Source organism: Tachysurus vachellii, chromosome 11 (genome assembly GCF_030014155.1).
Source record: "Tachysurus vachellii isolate PV-2020 chromosome 11, HZAU_Pvac_v1, whole genome shotgun sequence".
In the NCBI taxonomy this organism is placed as follows: Eukaryota; Metazoa; Chordata; class Actinopteri; order Siluriformes; family Bagridae; genus Tachysurus; species Tachysurus vachellii.
In genome coordinates, this window is record NC_083470.1 from 8,856,712 (window position 1) to 8,877,669 (window position 20,958).

A 20,958-nucleotide genomic window follows, 5' to 3' on the forward strand; every position below is an offset into this window, starting at 1 on the left:
ACTTTATGCTTTATATCTATAAATAATAAAATGTTTGTCTGCTTGGCTTATATCCTTATTGGTCTGAGCTATTTTGCAGCTTCAGAAGACTTTATGGTTCATTCCTATTCTTTGCAGTTCCTACTGAGTCTAAATGTGATCCAGTGTTGATGCAGGATCAAAGCCCTCACAGCAATATCAAATACTGCATGTAAGAATTAAATGCTTATTTGGTGCACTCCAACTTGTAGACTCTACATTATGTTTCTGTTAACCAATTAACAAAATCAGCAAATTAAAGGTAGGGTCTCCAATGTTTGAAAGCCAATGTTGACATATAAAATCACCAAAACAAACACGCCCCGAACCCAAATGGGTCCCACCCCTGTATTGATAGCTCCGCCCACACATACATACATACGCAACCCAGACAACTAATGGAAAGAAATGTGTCTTTATCATACAGTAGCTGAAGGGAAGAACAATACGATTGCAGATAAACAAACAAGCAAAAATGACACACAAGCATAATCATGCAAAGGATGGCATATATTAGTTCTGTGAAACAAAGCAAAACCAGTGTTACTCACCTATCGAGAAGGAAAAAAGCGGCCTCGGCGTCTTAAGTAAAGTTGGCCTTTTATTTACAGATTCGAGTTACCCGAGTCAATAATTCCTGAGCTAAATGCTGTTACTAGCAAAACACGGTTTAGCTGTCTCTCTACATTACTATGATAGAAAAGAGGTGTTATTTGTGTAGTAACAGTGTTTAGCTCAGGAGTTATTGACTCGGGAAACTCCAATCTGTGAATATGTGGCCAACTTCTTGCTCCTTCAGTTCTCTCCAGCGCTGGAAAGCTGATCTATATTAACACGGGTCCTACTTCTTGCCTTATCGTAAGCCTTTCTTCCTTTGTTTTTATCCTCCATGTCAATGTTAAAATCGCTTTCTGCTAATGTCACACTTGCGCACTGAACACTCTCTCCACTCATATTGACAAGACACGCCCCTTTCTGCTCATTGGCTACACGTTTGTTTTGATTTTCTTTTAGTTTGTCGGTCCGACTCAGTTTTATGAAGCATTTCTCAATCATCGGAGACCCTACCTTTAATTGTTGGATTAAAAATTAGATCTTAGACATTAGACATGTAGATCTTATTTCTAAGAAAACTTGTGAAATGTAGATATTTTTTAGATATATTTAACACTACTTTATAAAAAGTCATCCTCAACTCAAACTAAGCATTCCTAAGTGACACATGCCTTTTTTTAATGATAGCTGTGTTCTGTTTCTTGTTTTCCAGTATTGTCTAATCACTTGTATGATAATGATAAACTTAATTGACTGCTTAATGAACAAAATGTGTACTTGAATTAATCAAACATTAACAATTAAATAGTTAACATAAAACCTGCCTGCTGCTTCTAATGTTTTCTGAATTGTGAGTAAAGTGTACATGACAAATAAATATCTTGAATCTTGATGTTCCAGAATTGAATCTACAGACAGTGACTAAACTCTGAGAAGCTCCATGGTGATGCATCAAGCTATAGCAAAAGACCAGAGGTGGTGTTATCTATGAGCTAATCATTATGATGGTGTCTGAAACATTAAAGCATATAGCATTTATGAAAGATCTATGATTGCTGTTTCATTTATTTCTATCTTTCTCATCATCAACTTCATTAATCAGTTTATTCTGTTTAGAAACATGGCAAAGCGAAATCCTGGGTCAAGGCCTGGATGAGATGCTTCTCTACACACACACACAAACACACGCACACACACACACGCACACACACACACACTCTTACTTGACAGATGCCTGTGATCGCTTATTCTGTTCTTCTCACATTTAAATTCATTACGTTCACAACATTATACAATGTCTAGACCTTTATAAATATAGCAAAGGCCAGACTTGACATTTAGGGCATTGTGGGCACATTTTCAGAGGCCTGAGGCTTGTAAAACATCCTGTGTTTCTACCCAGTACTTTCGATGTTACTTTCAGGCTAATTTTATCCTGGTAACTTACACCTTTTTTGCAGAGACATATGATGCAAATGTAAATCGAATGCACAGGAGCTTAACCCAGACCCCAACATCACTGATTACAAACCGATATTATAGTCTCATAACTTCTGAAAACATATTCCATGACAGCACCTGCAGAAAGTGACTGAAGTATCTTCATATACCAAGGTGAAATGGAGCATTCATCCTAACCCTAACCCAAAAGAAATGTTTAATCACTGTATATTTATCTCAGTTCTTCACATTTGAGAGACAAAACAGGCAATATGCAGTGCATATAAAAAGTCTACACACACCAGTTACAGTAAAACTGCAGGTATTTGTGATATAAAAAAATGAAACAGAAAAATCAGTTCAGATAATAATGATGATGATGATGATGATTATTATTATTATTATTATTATATTTTCCACCTTAAATATGATATCTCCAAAATGTTTCAAATGAAATAACAAAAACAAATAGTCATCATTTCACGATGTATTGTTACACAGAACGCTGTAAACAGCTGATGAATTACTTCCTGTTTTTTTTTTTTTTTAAAAAAGGATAAAATAAAAGGCAATGCAATGAAATTCAACATTTTATTTCATCTTAAAGATGTAGTTCTGTTGTATATGTAAGTGGTAATACTATTCAATGCACAAGGCTTCATAAATTTTAATTCTCTTTAAATTATTATTTAAAAAAAAATATTTGGTGCCTGCCTTTTGCCTTTTTAGGTAAATGTGTAGGCTGCATTTACACTGTCAAGGGTCATCAACACTCTATACACAAAATTCCACAAAATTCCAAAACTAATTATCCACTACACAAGATATAAATTTTAAATGTCATTTAAAAAAATTGCTCAAACAACAAACACCAATCTTTTCTCTGTCTTGATTCATTCTGTTTGGGTTCCTCTTAAGTCCTATGTCTAAACAGAAAACAATGAGATTGTCCAAACAGTGTCTGTAAGATGGTCGCTGTGCTTAAATTTTATAACTCAAGCTCATGTCAGTTTCAGGAATGTAATAACTAAGTTTTAAAGAGAGATGTCAGTATATTACTTTCAAAGATAGAGCCTATTACTTTTCAAAATCAAGCTAATAAGGATTTTTTTTTTCCAAGCGCTGACTTTTTATCATTTCATTTCCAAATACTGTTTGAATCATTATGTTTAATGTGTACATCAGGACCAAAATGAATCAACATATTCATAATTTTCATACACAACTCCAAAAACAAGTTCAAACAACAAAAAAGAATGCGTTTAATCAGAGCTCTGATGTATCGACGTTTCCTGTCTTTGGTTCCTGTAGTGGTTACAGCACTACTTTTTCCTCTTGCTTATTACGAAGAATCAGAAGTGCCCTCTCAGACCTCCTCTACTGACTCCTACAACATGCACTACACCTCAAAGACAAGACAACAATTTAGACAAGACCAAAAATGTATAGATACATAGAACACAGTGGTAAGGTTAGAAAGAATTCTGGTGATGTGAAGAAACCAATGCAGACATATCTGAGGACTCTGTCCTTTTTTCAAGGTAAATGAATTACATTTATTAATCAAATTTGTTTAGGAACATCACTCTGTCATGGATAAAGGCAGATTTTCATTAATATGTATGTATTAGTTATATGTATTGTAATATGTATTAGTATGTTACATACATTGAGTTCTCAAGAGACAGTATTAATGACACTTACTATTAACAATATAAAACAGTTTTGTAACTTGCTAGATATTAAATGACAATCTTTCAATGTATTTCATATAGCAACATTTTTTTTTGTTGTTTAACAGTTACACTGAGCAAACGTTTTTTTCTTCCAGTTTTGATATGTGTGACAATGAAGAGCAAGGCTGAAAGTGTTTTTACTGGAACAGAGGGAGGCAGTGTGGAGATCTCCTGTAAATATGAAGATGGATATCAATATACTCCCTTGTACTTCTGTCGTGATCCATGCACTTATTCTGATGTCTTAATTAAAACTGAGAAGGCTGATAAGGTCTTCTCTAAGGGAAGATACACTGCAATAAACATTGTGTCTGTACAGAGTTTCTCTGTCACCATCAGTCACCTCAGATTAAAGGACTCTGGAGTTTATTACTGTGGAGTGAATAGATGGGGATATGACAAATTGAGTAAAGTAAAGATTACTGTCAGTAAAGGTATACAAGACTGTAATTTCCTACTTTTTAATATCTGAACTACAATATCTATGATTGTATTGTAGATCCTACTCACAAATGCTTTATTACCTATACTTTAAAAATTCAAGCACTATAAATGTATATTTTATCTAGCAATAGTTTTTTTCTGTCAATGTATTATGAATATTTGCTAAAATTATGTGCAGGTGAATTCCTGGCTTGATCTGAACTGCAGCTTAATATGTTTAAGATTAATGTTGATTCTTACATGTAACAGTTCCTGTGTCTACACATGCTCCAGTGTCCACGCAGAATCAAAGGTCTGAAGTTACAGAGTTTCCATGTGCCACCACAATCACAACAGCTAGTGCAGGTGGGGAAGATAAACACATATCCAGTATGCTCCAGTTAGACTTCTTGCTAGGTTTTGTACATATTTGATTAGTTCCTTTTATTAAAAAAAAGAGTAAATATGCATGATTCTTTTGAAGGTTTTGTGCAATGTAGATATTTATGTCTTTTCAGCTTGTTCAACTTTATATGAACAAACTTCATCCACAACTCAATTTGAACCTTCTGTAAGCTCACATGGTAAATAGTTCATTTTTATAATTCTGTTCTGCAGTGTTCAATAGTAATTGTCTGCTTAGAGTTCAATCTGGGTTCCTTGATGTTGTTCACAGCTTATTGTCATCCAAAATGACTATTTTTTCCACTTTCAATTATCTTATTTATAACAGGACCGCTGCTTGCTGTTTGTGGAGGAGTGCTGGGCCTAATACTATGCTGTGTTCTTGTAACTTTTCTGATTCTCTACAGGAAAGCACCCACAAGTGTCACATGTAAGTGAGAAGAGAATGATTAGAAGTACATAGCCAGTGTATAATAATAGAAAAGTACTTGAATAAATGTTTTTAATGGTGCCATATACAGCAATCTCAAAACTGCTCTTTTTGTTATTTAGCCTTGAAACCGCCTGCTTCTGAAATCCAAATTTCACATCCACCACCTGATCAGGTATACCTAGTACTGAACCAGAACTACTGCTATCCTAATAATAAATCAAATTAGTCACACATAACTGTTTTCACTAAATGAAGTCCTTTCTTTGGACACTGGTAAAAAGGTATAAGGAAGTTAAAATATACTATATTTTGAATCCTAAGCTTGGGCTATTATCTGGGTGCATTTTTGCATGTTCTCCCAGTGTCCATTTGTGTTTCCATTTCTACACTTTTTTTCTTTACCTCTGTTCATATTTGCACATGTATTGAAATGATGTGTGATCTCAGCACTAATACCATCTTTTAAATCTTGTCTATACTGAAACTAACTGACATTTCTCTCAACCTCTTTCTACCAAGGAGGACATTTTCCATGTGTATGATGAGATGTTGGCTGTGTATAGTTTAGCTGGTCCAGCTAGAGGAGCTGAATCTTCAGCCACCTACAGCACCATTCAGCTCCCTGCTCCAGCAGATAATGATTTCAATCCATACTCTTTTGTAGCTCCTCACTGAAAACAGTTACAGCATATTATATTTATGTGGTGCATAATATACAAAGGAATACCGTAATACGCATTTCATGAAAACAAACTCAAGTTTTCTTTCTTTCTGCTTTTTTTATTACTGTTTTTTTTACACTCATATATCCATCATATATTTAAATAACTAACAAGATTCGATTTAGAATTTGTTATATGCACATTTAGGTAAGGCTGAACTTTCTTAAACATCCTGTGATGCTTCCTGTGTGATGCATGGAATAGATTTTATTCTGCATGCACCTATTGCATCTATTGCTTGCTGCATTCAGTGACAACCCACAAGTCTTGTTTACTAATGTCTAAGTAAATGTTCTATGATTGCACCTAGAGAAAGAGGCTGAACTGTGAAATGCTCCAATGTGAAATGGTAAATTTACTGTTTTAAAAATGGCTTCACTCTGGGTTACACTTTTTACACTTTGACACTACGTAGGTGTCTAATATCAAAAGGATATAACAAATCTCAGTATGTTACTTTGTCTGGTGTGGGTTTAACACAAAGCTAGATAGATAGTTTAATAGATACATAAATATATATTAGTGTTTAGTATATATGAGTTATATGTAACATATTGTTATCTACCAAATGGTTTAAGACAGTTGATTATATACATTTTTGTCTTGTTTAAAATAAAGTTTTAAAATGGGATTTGTTCTGTGCTCCTATGGTCATTGATTCACCCAGACATAGTAACTGGGTGTCTAGAAATAGTTAAACAGGTCTTTCTTACCTTTAATTGGCAGATATGATCCACAAAGTAAATTTCACGCTCATATTTAAAATACAGTATATTTCATGCATATAATAGGACTACATTGGCTGGAGTACAGTGAAGTTAGAATCTATACACACATACACACGCAGAGAGAGAGAGAGGAAGAAACAGAGAGCGAGACAGAGAGAGAGAGGGAGAGAGAGACAGAGAGAGAGAGAGAGAGAGAGAGAGAGAGAGAGAGAGAGAGAGAGAGAGAGAGAGAGAGAGAGAGAGAGAGAGAGAGAGAGAGAGAGAGAGAGAGAGAGAGAGAGAGAGAGAGAGAGAGAGAGAGAGAGAGGAGAGAGAGAGAGAGAGAGAGAGAGAGAAAGAGAGAGAGAGAGAGAGAGACAGAGAGAGAGAGAGAGAGAGAGAGAGAGAGAGAGAGAGAGAGAGAGAGAGAGAGAGAGAGAGAGGATTTATGATGAGAGATGAGGGGTCCTGATCTCTCCTTCTTCTGCACTACACCTGTTTCCTCAGCTATATTTAAACAAAGAGTAGTCAGGAACTGTTTCTGGAAATTCCTGAGGTCTGGTTTGGGTCAAACTGTAGCACTGTGCCTTCTACAGGGAAACCTGAATTTGTAATACACAATTTATGACAGTGTGTTTAGGGGTTTTAGAGGTGGAACAATGTAACTCAATACCTAAGGCTCATGGGTGGAATAAGAGGCCCTGAAATAGTATGCATTTTTTGGGAAATGGGAAGGGGCTTGTATAGGTATAAAACTATGTCCTATTCTAAATCGTTATACAGCTTTGCAGGTTCCACATCTGGGCTCTATCCTGGCTATTGCAAAACACGGATCTTCTATTTCTTTTATTGCCTTGAATTTGTGCTTTGGGTGCCATTTTTATCTTTCTTGACACATTAAGGTCGATTTCACTGATAGATTTAAAAAAAAATTATAATAAAAGAAACAATATTATAATATTTTATAATCATATATACAAATAGAAGATCATTTCTTTGTCTCATGAGAGCAAAGCAAGTTTTTCTAGCTAACACAGAAGCAAATTGTTGTAAGCTATTATTGGCTAATGGTATTGAATATGTAAGGCGAGAGCACTTCATATACTATGACTTTTGTAACTTGATGGACAACAAACTAATTTTGCATCGGTATGCGCCTGTTGTCATCAGATTATCATCAGATCAAACCTGGCTAGCCCTTGGTAAAATGTCTGACTACACCCTGCACAAATATTTCAATGTAAGCATATAGAAATATGTGTAAGGATGGAGTTTTCCTTGCATACCACATCAGGAGCTGGCAAACTGTGGATGAATCAGTGAGCTTTAGAAGTTACTAAGCTTCTGGGGTGAAATTTTTAGATGGTTTGGCAACAAATTAAATATATCACGTCCATGAATTAATATTTACAGGCCTCAAACCTAGTCACAAACTGTGCGACTTGAGCTCAAGGACTGTCATACATAATCAGGAAAACAGATAAGACTCCAAAGCTTAAACCTTCTTGACAATACTTATGCCATTTTGGGTGCACATTAGTATTTTACCCCATATAATAAAGTATTTGCCACCCCAATAATGTACAATAAAGTAATCGTATCTAACCTGGCCACCACTTTGTATAACGTCTGTCTACACCCTGCGCAAATATTTCATAAATAAACATATTTCACGTGTTTTAGGGTGTTTTCTTTTTTTATACCAAATGTACATCAGCAGATTGTACCAGTCTATAGCAGTATATATAAAATAAATATGTGTAAAATAACCAGCAAAGGTTGGTACATGTTGGTGTGTAATCTGTTAAGTTTTACTAAGTACATAAATGCCTTCACACTGTTGTTTTATTACGTGAGCAGTGCCGTGTGCGCTGCTCGGGTCAGAGAGGCTCCGACGTTGCCCTTTTAAGGACGCTGTGGGAAGCAGGAGAATGACGTTTACAGGCGCGAGCTCGGAGTCGCTGCTCTCAGCGCCAGGCGGAGTGGCGAGAAACAACGCACGGTGAGTTCCACTGCTAACTTTATCTCTTATCAAACTTAGTCGTGTGTACGAGTCTGTCCCGAGACAGCGCTATAACAACGAATAACCGTCACAGTAATGGGATTTCTAGTGAATCTGAATAGCTTCAAAATAAAAAACAAAAACAGGAGAATGCGGTGTTACTGAGGCGCACAGCCGGCGCAAAGCTAGTGAGCTATAGTAGCTAGCAGGCGTCGCTAGTCCCGTGTAAACATACCACAGTGTTTGGTTAGCTAGCTAACACTGGTCGGGGTTAGCAAGCTAAAGCTAAAAGAGTGGCGCTCGCTCAAATATGGCGGCGAAGATGAGATACCGCTACACATTTAGCGACAACTTTCTGTGCGGTCTTCAGACACGTATCCTGTGTATTGTGGTCTAATTGGTTAACGAGGATTGACAGCCGAAGGGAAATAAAACTCGCGTAGCTGCCAGCGAACTAGGTTTGTGTTATCTAGCTAACTTAATGAGCTAGCTACTCGTCAGATAGCTGTCCACTTTGAGTTTGGCTTTAGCCAGGAAGCTAACCTAGCAAAAACTTCTTAAAAGCATTTTTGTCTATAGCCAATGAGCTTATCATGTTTAGAAAGACTGACTAATAAGAGCTTCTATCACTTTTCAAGAGTCTTGTTACCACGTTTATATCGTTTTTAAATGGACGAAACATGCCATGGTTTAGCCCCGTTACAGTTACAACAGTCAGTTATTCATATGCTAGTTATTTACATATATGTTTCATGTTAACTTATTGTAATGGGTGTGAGACACACAAACGCACAACTCTGGTGTAAATGCTTTTGGAGTTTTGTAATGAATTATACTAATCTTAGCAGTGACGTCTTATTATTGTTATTAGTATGATGATGATGATGATGATGATGATGATGATGATTATGATGATTATTAATATTATGTTACGGTGTTTCTTTGGACTGGCTTAGACCTCATTTTTATTATTGATTTTGATATTAATGATGGTTCAAACAGTGTAAACATTTAACAATGTAGAATGTACACTCTCTTAACTTATGTATTATGTTATTTTAACTATCTCTTCCACACTGTGCAAATATGAACATTCTTTTTTGTAATGGGAAGTTGGAGAAGTCACAAAGTAAAACCAGTATTTTGTAGGCCTTTAATGTGTGTCCTATTGTGTAGCTCTATGAATGCTTACAGAATTTGCAGAAGTAAAACTGTCTGGTTTTAAAAAAAAAAATGTTTTCAGTGATAGTCATAAATGAAACCCCTCAACAAGTTTAATAATACCTGTTTTTTTGGAGGATGTTACTTTTATACAGTTTGGTTGAACAGACAACTAAAAGTTTTCAGGTCTCTATTTGTGTTGTACACAAATTCTAGTCATGTATGCAAGGCTAGTCATGGGTGATGACTGTCACAGTGCTAATTATTGCTGGGTTGCCTAACAAACATTAACTGAAGATACATTGCCAAGTTATACTGAAAATTCACCAGACAAACCTATTGTTATTTATTTTGGTTTAATCCAGGTGCGTCCTTCTGTGTTCTGCATGCTGTATGGTCAAATATGTCTAATACTGCTAGTGTATTTGTTGGACCATATCTGCTTACTAGTGTTTAAATAGCAGGAAGCCTCTTAAGCTCTTAGCAACCTCTCACAGTGGCATTTCATAATGTTTACTGGTTACACAGGCAGCTGAACAGATGATCCTGACAGTGGCTTCTGTGATTCACTAACACCCCTTCAACTGTTCATTACAGGTTTGTAACATGATGTAATCTGTTTTAATATAGGCCTTGCTCATTATTACTTTGAGTAGAGCAGTACAACATTCTTGTGCTACAGCATGTGCTGTATTTTTTAAAAAAAAAAAAAAGGATGGAAGGAGTTTTCTTCAGCCTTTATTGAAATTTCCAGAAACTTGAAGGTGTGTGTATGTGTTGTTCACATTTTAGATTCATGTTCTTTTTGTCTATCTTTGATATTTCTGATGAGTATTTTTATATTTTAAAAGGAGAGAGCTCAACATGTATTCATCACTTGAAAGGATTTTTTTTATCAAAACAAAATATGAGCAGTTATATAGAGTATCACTCGGTATATTTCAATTTATTACTTCAGTTTTACTGAGGAGTCATCCGTGTTTTAAGTATCTATTTTTTTTTTTTTCCACAATCACTTTTGATTGTTTGACCTCTTAATTTGACCTTTTTAACTAGCTTGTGGTGCACAAATGCCTGAATCCATATTCTTACCAGAAATTAAAAGTGGAAATAAAAGTACTACGGTTAAGAATAATTATTTTTAACAAAACATTTGTTCATAAAATGTGCTTATTTTAAGCCGTGTTTTTGTCGACATGTTGTTTTGAAATCATAGTTCATCTGTGATTAATTTAGTATTTTTGGGTGTGATAAACGTAAATAATGTTTTTTATTGTGTGTTGAATTGAATGCCAGGCTGTATGTTTGATGCATTGGAAACTGATTAGAGTTTAGCTAGTATTTCATTTATTTATTTTTATCCTTTAGGTAGACAAGTTGACATTTTTGGGGTTTTTTTATGTAAAGACATATAAGAAAATAACATCTGTGTAGCAATGTAATAAAAACATGATTTTAATTAAATTTTGAACACAGATTAATTCAAGAACAGTATCTACACAATTCTAAGCCATCAAGTCATGATCCATATTTCATGAAGAATTGTTAATCGTTAACAGGCGGTGACTTTTTCTTTTAATAGAAGCTTGGTCATAGGAAATATACATACATACATATACATAGACATAGAAATATGTGGCTTTGTATAGGTTAGAGTGTAGAGATTACCACTTGCAGTTTTAGAACTGATTACAGAAGGCATGTAGGATTTGTCTCTCTTTTGCCATGTTGCAAAGTATTGACAAGAACAGGATTGTGTGATTTACATTTCTGCACATGCCTCATCTGAAAACAGATCTTTCAATTTACCCATTAGTTAACAATTAGAATATTATATTAGTATATTTAGGGTCTGTTCCAGAATAATGCCAGTACATTGATTTAAAAGCATTTTTGTTATCAATAAATTTCATAACCGCATTGTGCAGTCAAAGGTGATCTTTGAATATGTGAAATTATAATGTGGTCAGGTTTGCACTGACTAAAGTTGGAATTGTTGACTTTGAGTTTTAGTTTTCAGGCATAGTACTGTATTTCAACACTAAAACTATAACCTGTATATTAAAAAAAAGATATATAGCTAGCCAACTGATGGCCAAACAATTTATTAGTTACAGACAAATTGGTACAATAAACTATACTTTATTATACTAGCCTTCCCTTTTACTAAGGGTGACCGAGAATAAAGGCTGATTCTGGATTTTATGGACTATTGAGTGAATGCAGGTGTGAAACAATAATCTCTTGTTCTGGTCCTTTTAGTCCATATGGGAATGTTTCTGTAGGTGGTGAGCTATTTTCTGTGGGCTTATAGATATCTGTTCAAATCAATCTGCAAATACTACAAATAATAAAAGAACTTGGCTTATTTTACTAGTGAAAATGTGACCGTGAATCAGTAATTGAAAACATGTACAGTCACTTGCTGTTGAGTTTCTTTTCCTGTTACCTGTTTTAGTTGAGGTATCATGCATACATCCTTTGTGTGTGTCTGTGTGTTTAGGCAGGACATTTGAGTTTTTTTGCACACTCCCCAGGATGCTGTATAGGGTGTGGCCAGTCCTCCCACTCAGGAAAACCACAAAGTTCAACTTGAGCAGTTGAAGATTACAATTGTGTTCAACATTATGAACTCGGTTACAGAGCTTACAAAATATTTAATAGAAAGCTTTCTTGGTTATGCATCACTGCACAGTATTCTTTTTTTGTAGCTAGAGTGCACAAAATGTTAATGTAGTTTTATTTAAAGTCTACTTTATACATAATATGGTGTGAAAGAATAGAGAAGCAATGTAAGCAACCCTAACCTGAAAAGAAGTGAAAGTTTAAAATATGAACATGCATTTTTCTTTTGTCTTTGAAGCCAAAAGGGTTTCTGATTTCTCACACCCTAGCCAGTTTAAGATGGTTGTTTTGTGTGTGAGAGATAAAGCAGCATAATAAGCACTATTTGCAACCACTTTAAGCTTTTATCAGTAGGGCAAAAGAGTTGTTAGTCTCCAGTTTACAGCTTTACTATGTTGCTGCCAGTTATCAAACAGCCAGCTTATCTACATGGCTGCCTTTGACACCGAGCTGCAACTAACACGCATGATTGTACAAGACTGCTGACTGTTTCACATTTACCATAACTCCTATGTTCTTACCTAATCCACAGCACCAGGAGGGTTAGAGCTGTAATAGTATTTAGCAGTTATAGTAGCATGTTAGGGTATGTTCACGCCTCTACATTTACTATACACTTCAATATCCATTCTCTTGTAAGATGATCATTGCATTAATAAAGTGTGTGTGTGTGTGTGTGTGTGTGTGTGTGTATATATGTATATATTACTATGTATATGTATATATTATAGCTAATTTTGCAGTGGCACTATAGCTGTCACTATACTCATATAATCATTTCAGTTTCTGTATCTTATGTAGATGTGTAATTTGAGACTTTTAGTTCAGTACACATTCACACTAATACAAGTGCTTATTTGTTTCCTGGTGAAAGAGGACAATGCTTGCTTCGTGCCACTCTGCCATCTCGCTCCCATGCAGGGGCGTGCATTAGCAATGCTAATGAACTGTGTGTGGTTGGCACTTCTAGACTGTATATAATGAGCAGTATTCCTATACCACCTTTATTAAGTTAGATTTGCTGAAATGCATTTGATGTTGAGTTTGGTCTTACAGCCCTATTTAGCACATCATTTATTTTAATTTGTCTTTAGCTCGTTCTCCATCTACTGCATTATTTTAGTCCCTGACTGAACATTTTGCTAGTTTTGGGTGTGCACACGTGCATGTAACTTGTGTAACAGTCCTTCTCTGTCACTAAGTGAAAAACCTCACCAAAGGCTTATTTCTCATTTATTTATTTACTTAGCTGTCTTATCAGGAGGCTATAGTTGCATTAACTGCTATCCTATAGCATGCCATTGGGGGGAAAAAAGTTGACGTTGAGTGTTACAATTAACATCTTATAAGTTGAGTATAAGTAAGGCACTTAATTAGAAATAATTCAAACAAGCATACAAAAGCACTGCTGCATATGTTTCAGTAGTTACAAGTGAATTTAGTAACGCAGTTCCTTTTTCACGGCACATAATCACTGCTTTCAATAACCACTAACTTCTGTTAAAGGGGTATAAGGAGCCCTTGGTATCAGTTCTGTGTGCATTTTTATTCAAGTTCAAGTTTCTTTATTGTCATTCTGCTACATTTAGGGCATGCAGTGGAACGAGATGTCGTGTCTCACAGGTCAAACGGTGCAACATCCATACAGACATAAAACAACAACGAAGACAGAGGACAGACTATGCCATCAGTACAAAAATACACTCAAGAAATAAATATAAATATGTAGACTATACAATGCTACCCTTAATATTGTACACTTGCAACAGGAGGCATTCAAAGTCAAGCAGCTTGTAGCGGACTAGTGCAAGATGCAATCTGCAACACAAGCATGTAAACGTGTAATATTCGTGGGCTTAGAACACCGTTTTAGTTTTTGATGTGCCAGTGTGCTAATGCTGAGGTGAGTGCGGCAGCTGGCGGTCAGGTGGGTTAAGTCACAGGAGGCCTGTATATTTTCAGTGGTGGCAGTGGAGGTTTGAGTTCAGGGCTCTCTCAGCTTGGGGGAAGAAACTTCCGCAGTCTAGCAGAGCGGGCTCTGATGCTCCTGTACCTTCTTCCTGATGGTAGGAGCTGAAAGATGTTGGAGGGATGGGTGGGGTCCCCCACCATGCTGTTGGCCCTGCTGAGGCATCGCTTCTTGAAGATATCCTCGATCAAGGGGAGAGGGGCGCCGATGATCTTTGCAGGCTGTATTCACTATCCGCTGAAGGGTCTTGCGGTCAGCTGAACTGCAGTTCCCGAGGACATATTAATATATTCTGGATGCCTTAAATAAAAGGGTTATGATGATGCATCTCTGTCTTGAATGACGTCTTTTTTTTAAATAAATAAAAAACTTGTGTGTGAGACTTAGGGTGTAGTGGGGCATAGTTAATGTGAGTAGTGTCAAATGATTTTGAGCAAGAATGAGAGTGTAGGTTTGCTGTCCTTATATGGCTTGTTTAGCATGAAATGGAGCAGGGAAAGACCCAGGCTGGGAGAGTAAGCAGTAGAGAGTAAGTGAGTGGTTATAAATCTGTCATTGATTCATTCCAGTTATTGCTAGGGAACTGTCAGGAAAACACAAAATAAGGCACAGAACTAGTGCAACATATTGACTCAAAGGTGCATGCATAAGATGGAAATATATTCAATTTATTCTATGGGCTAATGTAACCAAAGGAGACTAATGAGGGAAAAGGTCACATTTTTTGGTCATTCAAGTAAAAGAATGAGCATCCTGTCCTGTCTAAGCTAGAGGCTTGTTTTGACCACTTGGTGGAAATGTAATTGAGAGAGGACAAGAAGACAGGAACTGAAAAAAAAAAGGCCAAAACTTGCTGATTCAGTGTGTCAGCGGCAACCAGGATTGAAACTAATATATGTTCCTTTTTATGACCTCTTCCTAACATGTATGACCACTTTTTTTTAACCAAATCTACATTTCAGTTTTTGGTACTTTCTAAGACTAAAAATAATATTATTGCTAATATGATTGATATCCATCATGGAGAAAGTAAACAAAATTCTCAATTTGTATAGTAGTATACTGCACATACAACAAATTTGCAAACAGCTCAAATGGTGTTCTTGCTGATGTGTTTGTTCTCTCTCTTTGTAGGCTGTAGAGGTGTGTGCCGAGAGACCCCAGCATGCGTGAATATAAGCTTGTGGTCTTGGGCTCAGGAGGTGTGGGGAAATCTGCGCTTGTAAGAGAAAATGCACATACTAATCTATAGCATATGATGATTATCTTCTTTGAATCTTTGAAGACTTGTACAAATGTCCACTGTTATTAGATTAGCTCACTGTTCATTGGTGTGTAAAATAAGATTTCACTCTTTTTGAAGTGTACAACTGCAGCCATGCTATGGATTGGCCTAATGGTGGTTATTTCTGCTTTTCTTTTTCTTCACAGACAGTGCAGTTTGTTCAGGGTATATTTGTGGAAAAATATGATCCGACAATAGAAGACTCCTATAGGAAGGTAAGACAAGGTTTTGAAAATGTGTACATTTCATATGTATATGTGTATATGTTTTTGTATCCGGTTTATCAAAAGCGCAAAATTAGTGTTTAAGACAACACTGAATAATACCCCTTTCTATCTCTAAGACTGCAACAATCTTATTTCATGTTGAAAATATGTTTTCCTCAATCACCACTTTTGTTGAATCAATATGTGAAAATACTAGGAAAGAGATTTCATTGCAGGCTTTGCAAGGATATAATAAAAGGCATAGCATTTATAACTGAATTGGCTCAAAAGTCCATTTGGAAGAATCATGATTCATGCATGAAGAAACCTCTCTGTTTTAGAGATCTGAAACTTCTGTCCGACATAGATGTAGGGGATGTACTGGGACCCCACAAGAACCACAGAAAAAGCCATGAGAATGTGTGGTTATACTCCTGCAGGTGGGATGGGGAGTGTCAGATATGAAGCTTGAGACAAAGACTTTACTTATTTATTTATTCATTCTTCTCCAGGTCATCTTCCTAACAACACAGCACTTGTATCTGAGTAATCTTATATCATTTACCTGTGACTAATCTCTTTGCCTTTGTGTTTGCTTACATTTGCCTTATCCTTTTTGGTGCATTCTTAAATATTCTGATTCTCATTCTAGCAAGTAGAAGTGGATGGACAGCAATGCATGCTAGAAATCCTTGACACAGCAGGCACAGTAAGTACACTATTGACTTTTACTTATTACAACACAGTAAAATTTAAACCCAGTGTAATCACCCAGATTAAAACATATTACATGCTAGGTTAAGAATACTCACTTAAGAATTTTGGGACTCCTAGTTCCTTTATCAAATAATTCATTTCTAATGAGCCTGTAAAATTTACTGCTTATTTTTTTCACTGCTGTGATTGATGCTTTATAAACACTGTTGCATTTGTATGTGTTATAGGAGCAGTTTACAGCCATGAGGGATCTGTATATGAAGAACGGACAGGGCTTTGCTCTGGTTTACTCTATCACTGCACAGTCCACCTTTAATGACCTTCAGGACCTGAGAGAACAGATCTTAAGAGTCAAAGACACAGAGGATGTGAGCACTACTGTGGCAATATTATTTTTTTTTTTTACCATATCCAAACCTGAACCTAAGCCTAATGTTAGTCCTGAGAAACCAGAGGTGTCATTTACAAATCTATATCACACAGACAATACTGTTAAATGTTCATGTATGTGGGACACAAAGCAATATCACCAGCTTGTTAAGAAATTTGTCATGCCAATTTTAACAATTTACACCAAACACCAATTTCAGTTTACCTTTTTTCTGGATTTTAGACCACTGAAGTGAAAGATGCAATCATCTTGATTACGTATTTTTGTGAAAAATCAGAATTACTGCTTGTTTGCCCCTTGTTTGAATTCAGTCAGTACAAACATTTGTTTCTTATTCTCAAATAACCTTTAATTACACCTCAGCATGTCCATTGTGTATTTAGATTTGTCAGTTTTCTTTAACAGCTTTATAATAAAAATAAATTGAAAAATTCATCCATTAATCATTCATTCAATGAATGTGCACTAGTTGAGTGATTTAGAACAATTTGTTCGTTAGTTTCGATTTTCATGAATTCTGAACTGCATAACAATACTTTTTGAAGATAAATTGTACAGAATTTAAGATCAAAATGTAAAGTATGAACATTTCATAAATGTGTCCCTTGATCTAATCCCTTTCTCCCCGTCTCTCTGACTAAGGTGCCAATGATTCTGGTGGGGAATAAATGTGATCTGGAGGATGAGAGAGTTGTAGGGAAGGAGCAAGGCCAGAACCTTGCTCGGCAGTGGAATAACTGTGCCTTTCTAGAATCCTCCGCCAAATCAAAGATCAATGTTAATGAGGTGAGGTTCACTACACTTTTTACTTTTGATTAAAGAGATTCATGTTTCATGCCTGTGTGCACTTGTCAAAAATGTCTGCTGCTTTGTAAATTTAAATTTGATATTTAATGCCCAAAATCATTATGGGCCTTGTGATAAAAGAATTCCTAGTGAGAAGCTACAGTTGTCTAAGATTAGGTTTATTCTGCTGCTTTGGACACACTACCATTTACAACTCCTAGTAATTAATTGCTTCTTTGTTTGTATCAGATCTTCTACGACCTGGTCAGACAGATTAATAGGAAAACGCCGGTGGAAAAGAAGAAAGCCAAAAAGAAGTCTAATTGTACACTGCTTTAAAATGCACATAAACATCCTCCCTAGCAGCAGTTCTGAGCCAGGTAACCAGAACTATGGTTTATCTCTGGTATTTTATTTCTGTGGTGGTTAATACAGCTCTTGGTTAATATTACCACTACCTTTCGTAGAATTTTGCCTTTATTATATTAAAAAAAAAAATTCAAAGTAAGATAATTGACAATATTGTTTTCCCTTTGTATACTGTCACTGGTGGTAATGATGTGATTTTAATATTGATGGGTATAGGTTCTAGTCAGCCACTATCATAACAATTTAAAATAAATTGTCATGGGGTTTGATCAGGTTTTGGTGGTTTCTGTAGGAATAGTAAAAAAGTAATGTGTGCTTTTAAAGAAAACAGCAGGTTCTGTATAATATTCCAGCATTTTCAGTGGCTGAATTGATAAACTTTATAAAACGAGAATAAGGCTTTAATACAGAAAGATACATGAACATATAGATGCACAGCTACATCACCTCCTGCTGGTGGTAACTAGTGCAACAGCTTATCTGCATTTTCAATGTTCTTTAGGCACTGATGATCAGAAATAAATGAATATCCCATTGGATGCTATTATCGAAAAAATTAACATTTGCATGGCCTAATATATTTAGAAAATTTGAATTATTTAAATAAAAGAAAATTGACACCCATGCTGGTTTTCTATTTGTTTTCCCAGAATGCTAAGATGAAGACCTGTTGCCCTACTGGCCGGCATTCCAGCCCCTTTCAGTAGTTATTGGAAACAACGTTGGCAAAGGCAGAACCTGATTAAGACACTCCTCGGCTTACAGAAAGGAGTGAAGAGAAGATTAACTTCTCACATGTTCAACATTTCTGCTTTCCCTTCTCAAAATAACTTTTTCCCCTTTACCCCAACCCCAACCCCCATGCTCCAGACATGATACATGATAAAACAGAAGTGAGTGGTCCTTCTAGAGCTCTTACAATTTTTTGCAATTGCCATTTTTAAAGAAGGACTATAGGAACCGGACTCTTGTGGCTTTATTCTGGGATAGTGGGTAACATCCTGTTCATTAATACCTTTCAGAAGCATGACCATGTTTAAAAATAATCATAGTAATGTTTGCAAAAGTTAATTCATGATCATATGCTAGCCTTTTTTTTTTTTTTTTTTTGGTGTTTTATTCTCATCTTCATGACCAAGCCCTTTTCATCTTGCTATTAATTGTTCCAGAAGTGCATCTGGGGCTATACACGCTTCTCCCAACTGGACCAGCTCATTATCAAATAACATGCTTTTGCCTGAATTACTTTGTTTTTTAGTTGAATTCTCAACGATTTTTCATATTTCCCATAATTTATGATAAATTCCATTTTCTGCATAGAGAGGTTTTGGAAAATGGTTCTTTTATTAAGAGATGGGCAGAAATAACACATGGGTATCTTTGTGTCACGCTGAAAAATATATTGTACTAAAATCAACTCTAATTTCTCCTTGTGTTGTCTTGTCATACTGAAAGTGGTAATTTTTCAGCTTTTATGAACGATTAAATTTTAGTACATTTTCATTAAGTTTTTGGTCTTTTTGTATTTTGTTTCATCTTTTTTTTTCCACACTTGGATCTCAAGGATCTGTTCTGTGCCTGTATATGGAGAAGAATGAAAATGGGCCTATAATAATATTGACTTCTCCATCCATAACCAATTATCAGTAAATAGTTCTGCATTGTCAATAACCATAAACCATACAGAAGAAAGAGAATATTTTCATACATTTGATTTGATAGTTTCCTTCTTGATGATTTTCTCCATATTGTCATGGTGATACCAGCTATTTTTGCTTTTATTTTTGCTTTACTAATTATTTACACTTTTATATTAATATAATTACATTTATTTCATATTGAGTGTGTATACATTTTTAGGTTTGTAGACCCCACAATAAAATGTTCTGTTATTCCATGAAGTACAATTAAAAAAATCGCAAGAACGTAAAACAAATTTAGTAGGTTCCTTGTCTTAGCTTTATTTTTCATCAACATTTCTCAGCAGTGCTTAAATTTTGGTTAGGAACAGACGAGGTGTGGGTTGTTTGTCACCATATTTTGCCCACTAGAGGGTAGCAAATCACTGGCTTTGTTCATCCGGACGCTAAATACTAGTTTCTAGTCATTTGCTTTAAAGGTTGTAATGTCCAAAGAGCACTCTTTTAATGAATAGCCCTTCTGTCAGCATTTTGAGTCTTGATTACATTACTGATTCCTGGTTATTAATTTCTCAATTCCAAGTATTTTATTGACCTTTTGAGGTTCATTCACTGTTTTATTAGTCAACATGTCCATGTGCATCTCATGTGCATTGGTTATTGAGAGCACTTTCAAGCACATTTAAGCAAAGGGATGAAATCAAAAAGTGGCTCTCTGAAAATTCAGTTTTGGACTGAATCACATCACTCGCACTGAGTTTTGTGTTTCACCACCAATACTCTCACTGCAGTGCTTTCTTCAATTATTTCTTCTTCTTCGTCTTCTTGTTGACTGTTTCTGTGAACTGGACAATGAATTGTGTGACTAGCATGTTAAACCCACAGAAAGCTCCTGAACAAGAACTGGAAATTAACTTTTAATCAAGACTATTCTACATTTGTTTTAATTTTAAAAGTAATTTAATTTAACTTATTTATTTTTAAAGGCAGGTAAGTGGAGCAGGTTGACGTTATTCACGTGCTTTGTCTGATTTCTAAACATTATGCCACCAGTATAACATCACTATCATAGTACACTGATTTTATTGTGCTCATTGTACTGTTATTGTTTCTGTAATAACAGCCCTCTTGTTTAACTAAAATCCTTTGGAATGTGCTGTTGGAAATGAGCAATAATTACACCTCCTTACCCAATTGTTTTATTAATGTTATATCTATATATTTTTACTAGGGTGTGTAGTCTCTTTTGATCACAGATCTGTACTTCACTGAGCTGTCAGAGACTACATAGCCCAGTGAGCAAAACCTATGAGATTCACTGTCCTCCACAGCATCTTGAGAGACTGACCTGGAGAAAGTAGCATCATT

The 20,958-nt window shown here is 35.6% G+C and overlaps 2 protein-coding genes across 4 annotated transcripts; both read left to right on the plus strand.

Moving 5' to 3' along the window:
- Positions 1 to 3,386: 3,386 nt before the first annotated feature.
- On the plus strand, positions 3,387 to 6,186 carry LOC132853718 (CMRF35-like molecule 1). 2 transcript variants are annotated; one of them, XM_060881654.1, is made up of 7 exons: positions 3,387 to 3,554; positions 3,845 to 4,183; positions 4,443 to 4,538; positions 4,691 to 4,756; positions 4,906 to 5,007; positions 5,130 to 5,182; positions 5,530 to 6,186. In XM_060881654.1, the coding sequence occupies exons 1-7, from the start codon at positions 3,455 to 3,457 to the stop codon at positions 5,683 to 5,685; spliced, it is 912 nt and encodes a 303-aa protein (XP_060737637.1). In that variant the 5' UTR covers positions 3,387 to 3,454; the 3' UTR covers positions 5,686 to 6,186. The 2 variants fall into 2 exon arrangements, with proteins under 2 accessions (XP_060737637.1, XP_060737638.1); XM_060881655.1 differs by having other exon boundaries at positions 4,467 to 4,538.
- A 2,107-nt stretch (positions 6,187 to 8,293) lies between these two features.
- On the plus strand, positions 8,294 to 19,457 carry rap1aa (RAP1A, member of RAS oncogene family a). Of its 2 annotated transcripts, XM_060880854.1 has the most exons (9): positions 8,360 to 8,441; positions 10,131 to 10,199; positions 15,331 to 15,418; positions 15,628 to 15,696; positions 16,340 to 16,396; positions 16,632 to 16,772; positions 17,438 to 17,581; positions 17,831 to 17,961; positions 18,601 to 19,457. In XM_060880854.1, exons 3-8 carry the CDS (start codon positions 15,362 to 15,364, stop codon positions 17,918 to 17,920), a joined length of 558 nt encoding a protein of 185 aa, XP_060736837.1. In that variant the 5' UTR covers positions 8,360 to 8,441; positions 10,131 to 10,199; positions 15,331 to 15,361; the 3' UTR covers positions 17,921 to 17,961; positions 18,601 to 19,457. The 2 variants fall into 2 exon arrangements, with proteins under 2 accessions (XP_060736836.1, XP_060736837.1); XM_060880853.1 differs by lacking the exon at positions 10,131 to 10,199 and having other exon boundaries at positions 8,294 to 8,441.
- The last annotated feature ends 1,501 nt before the right edge of the window (positions 19,458 to 20,958 follow it).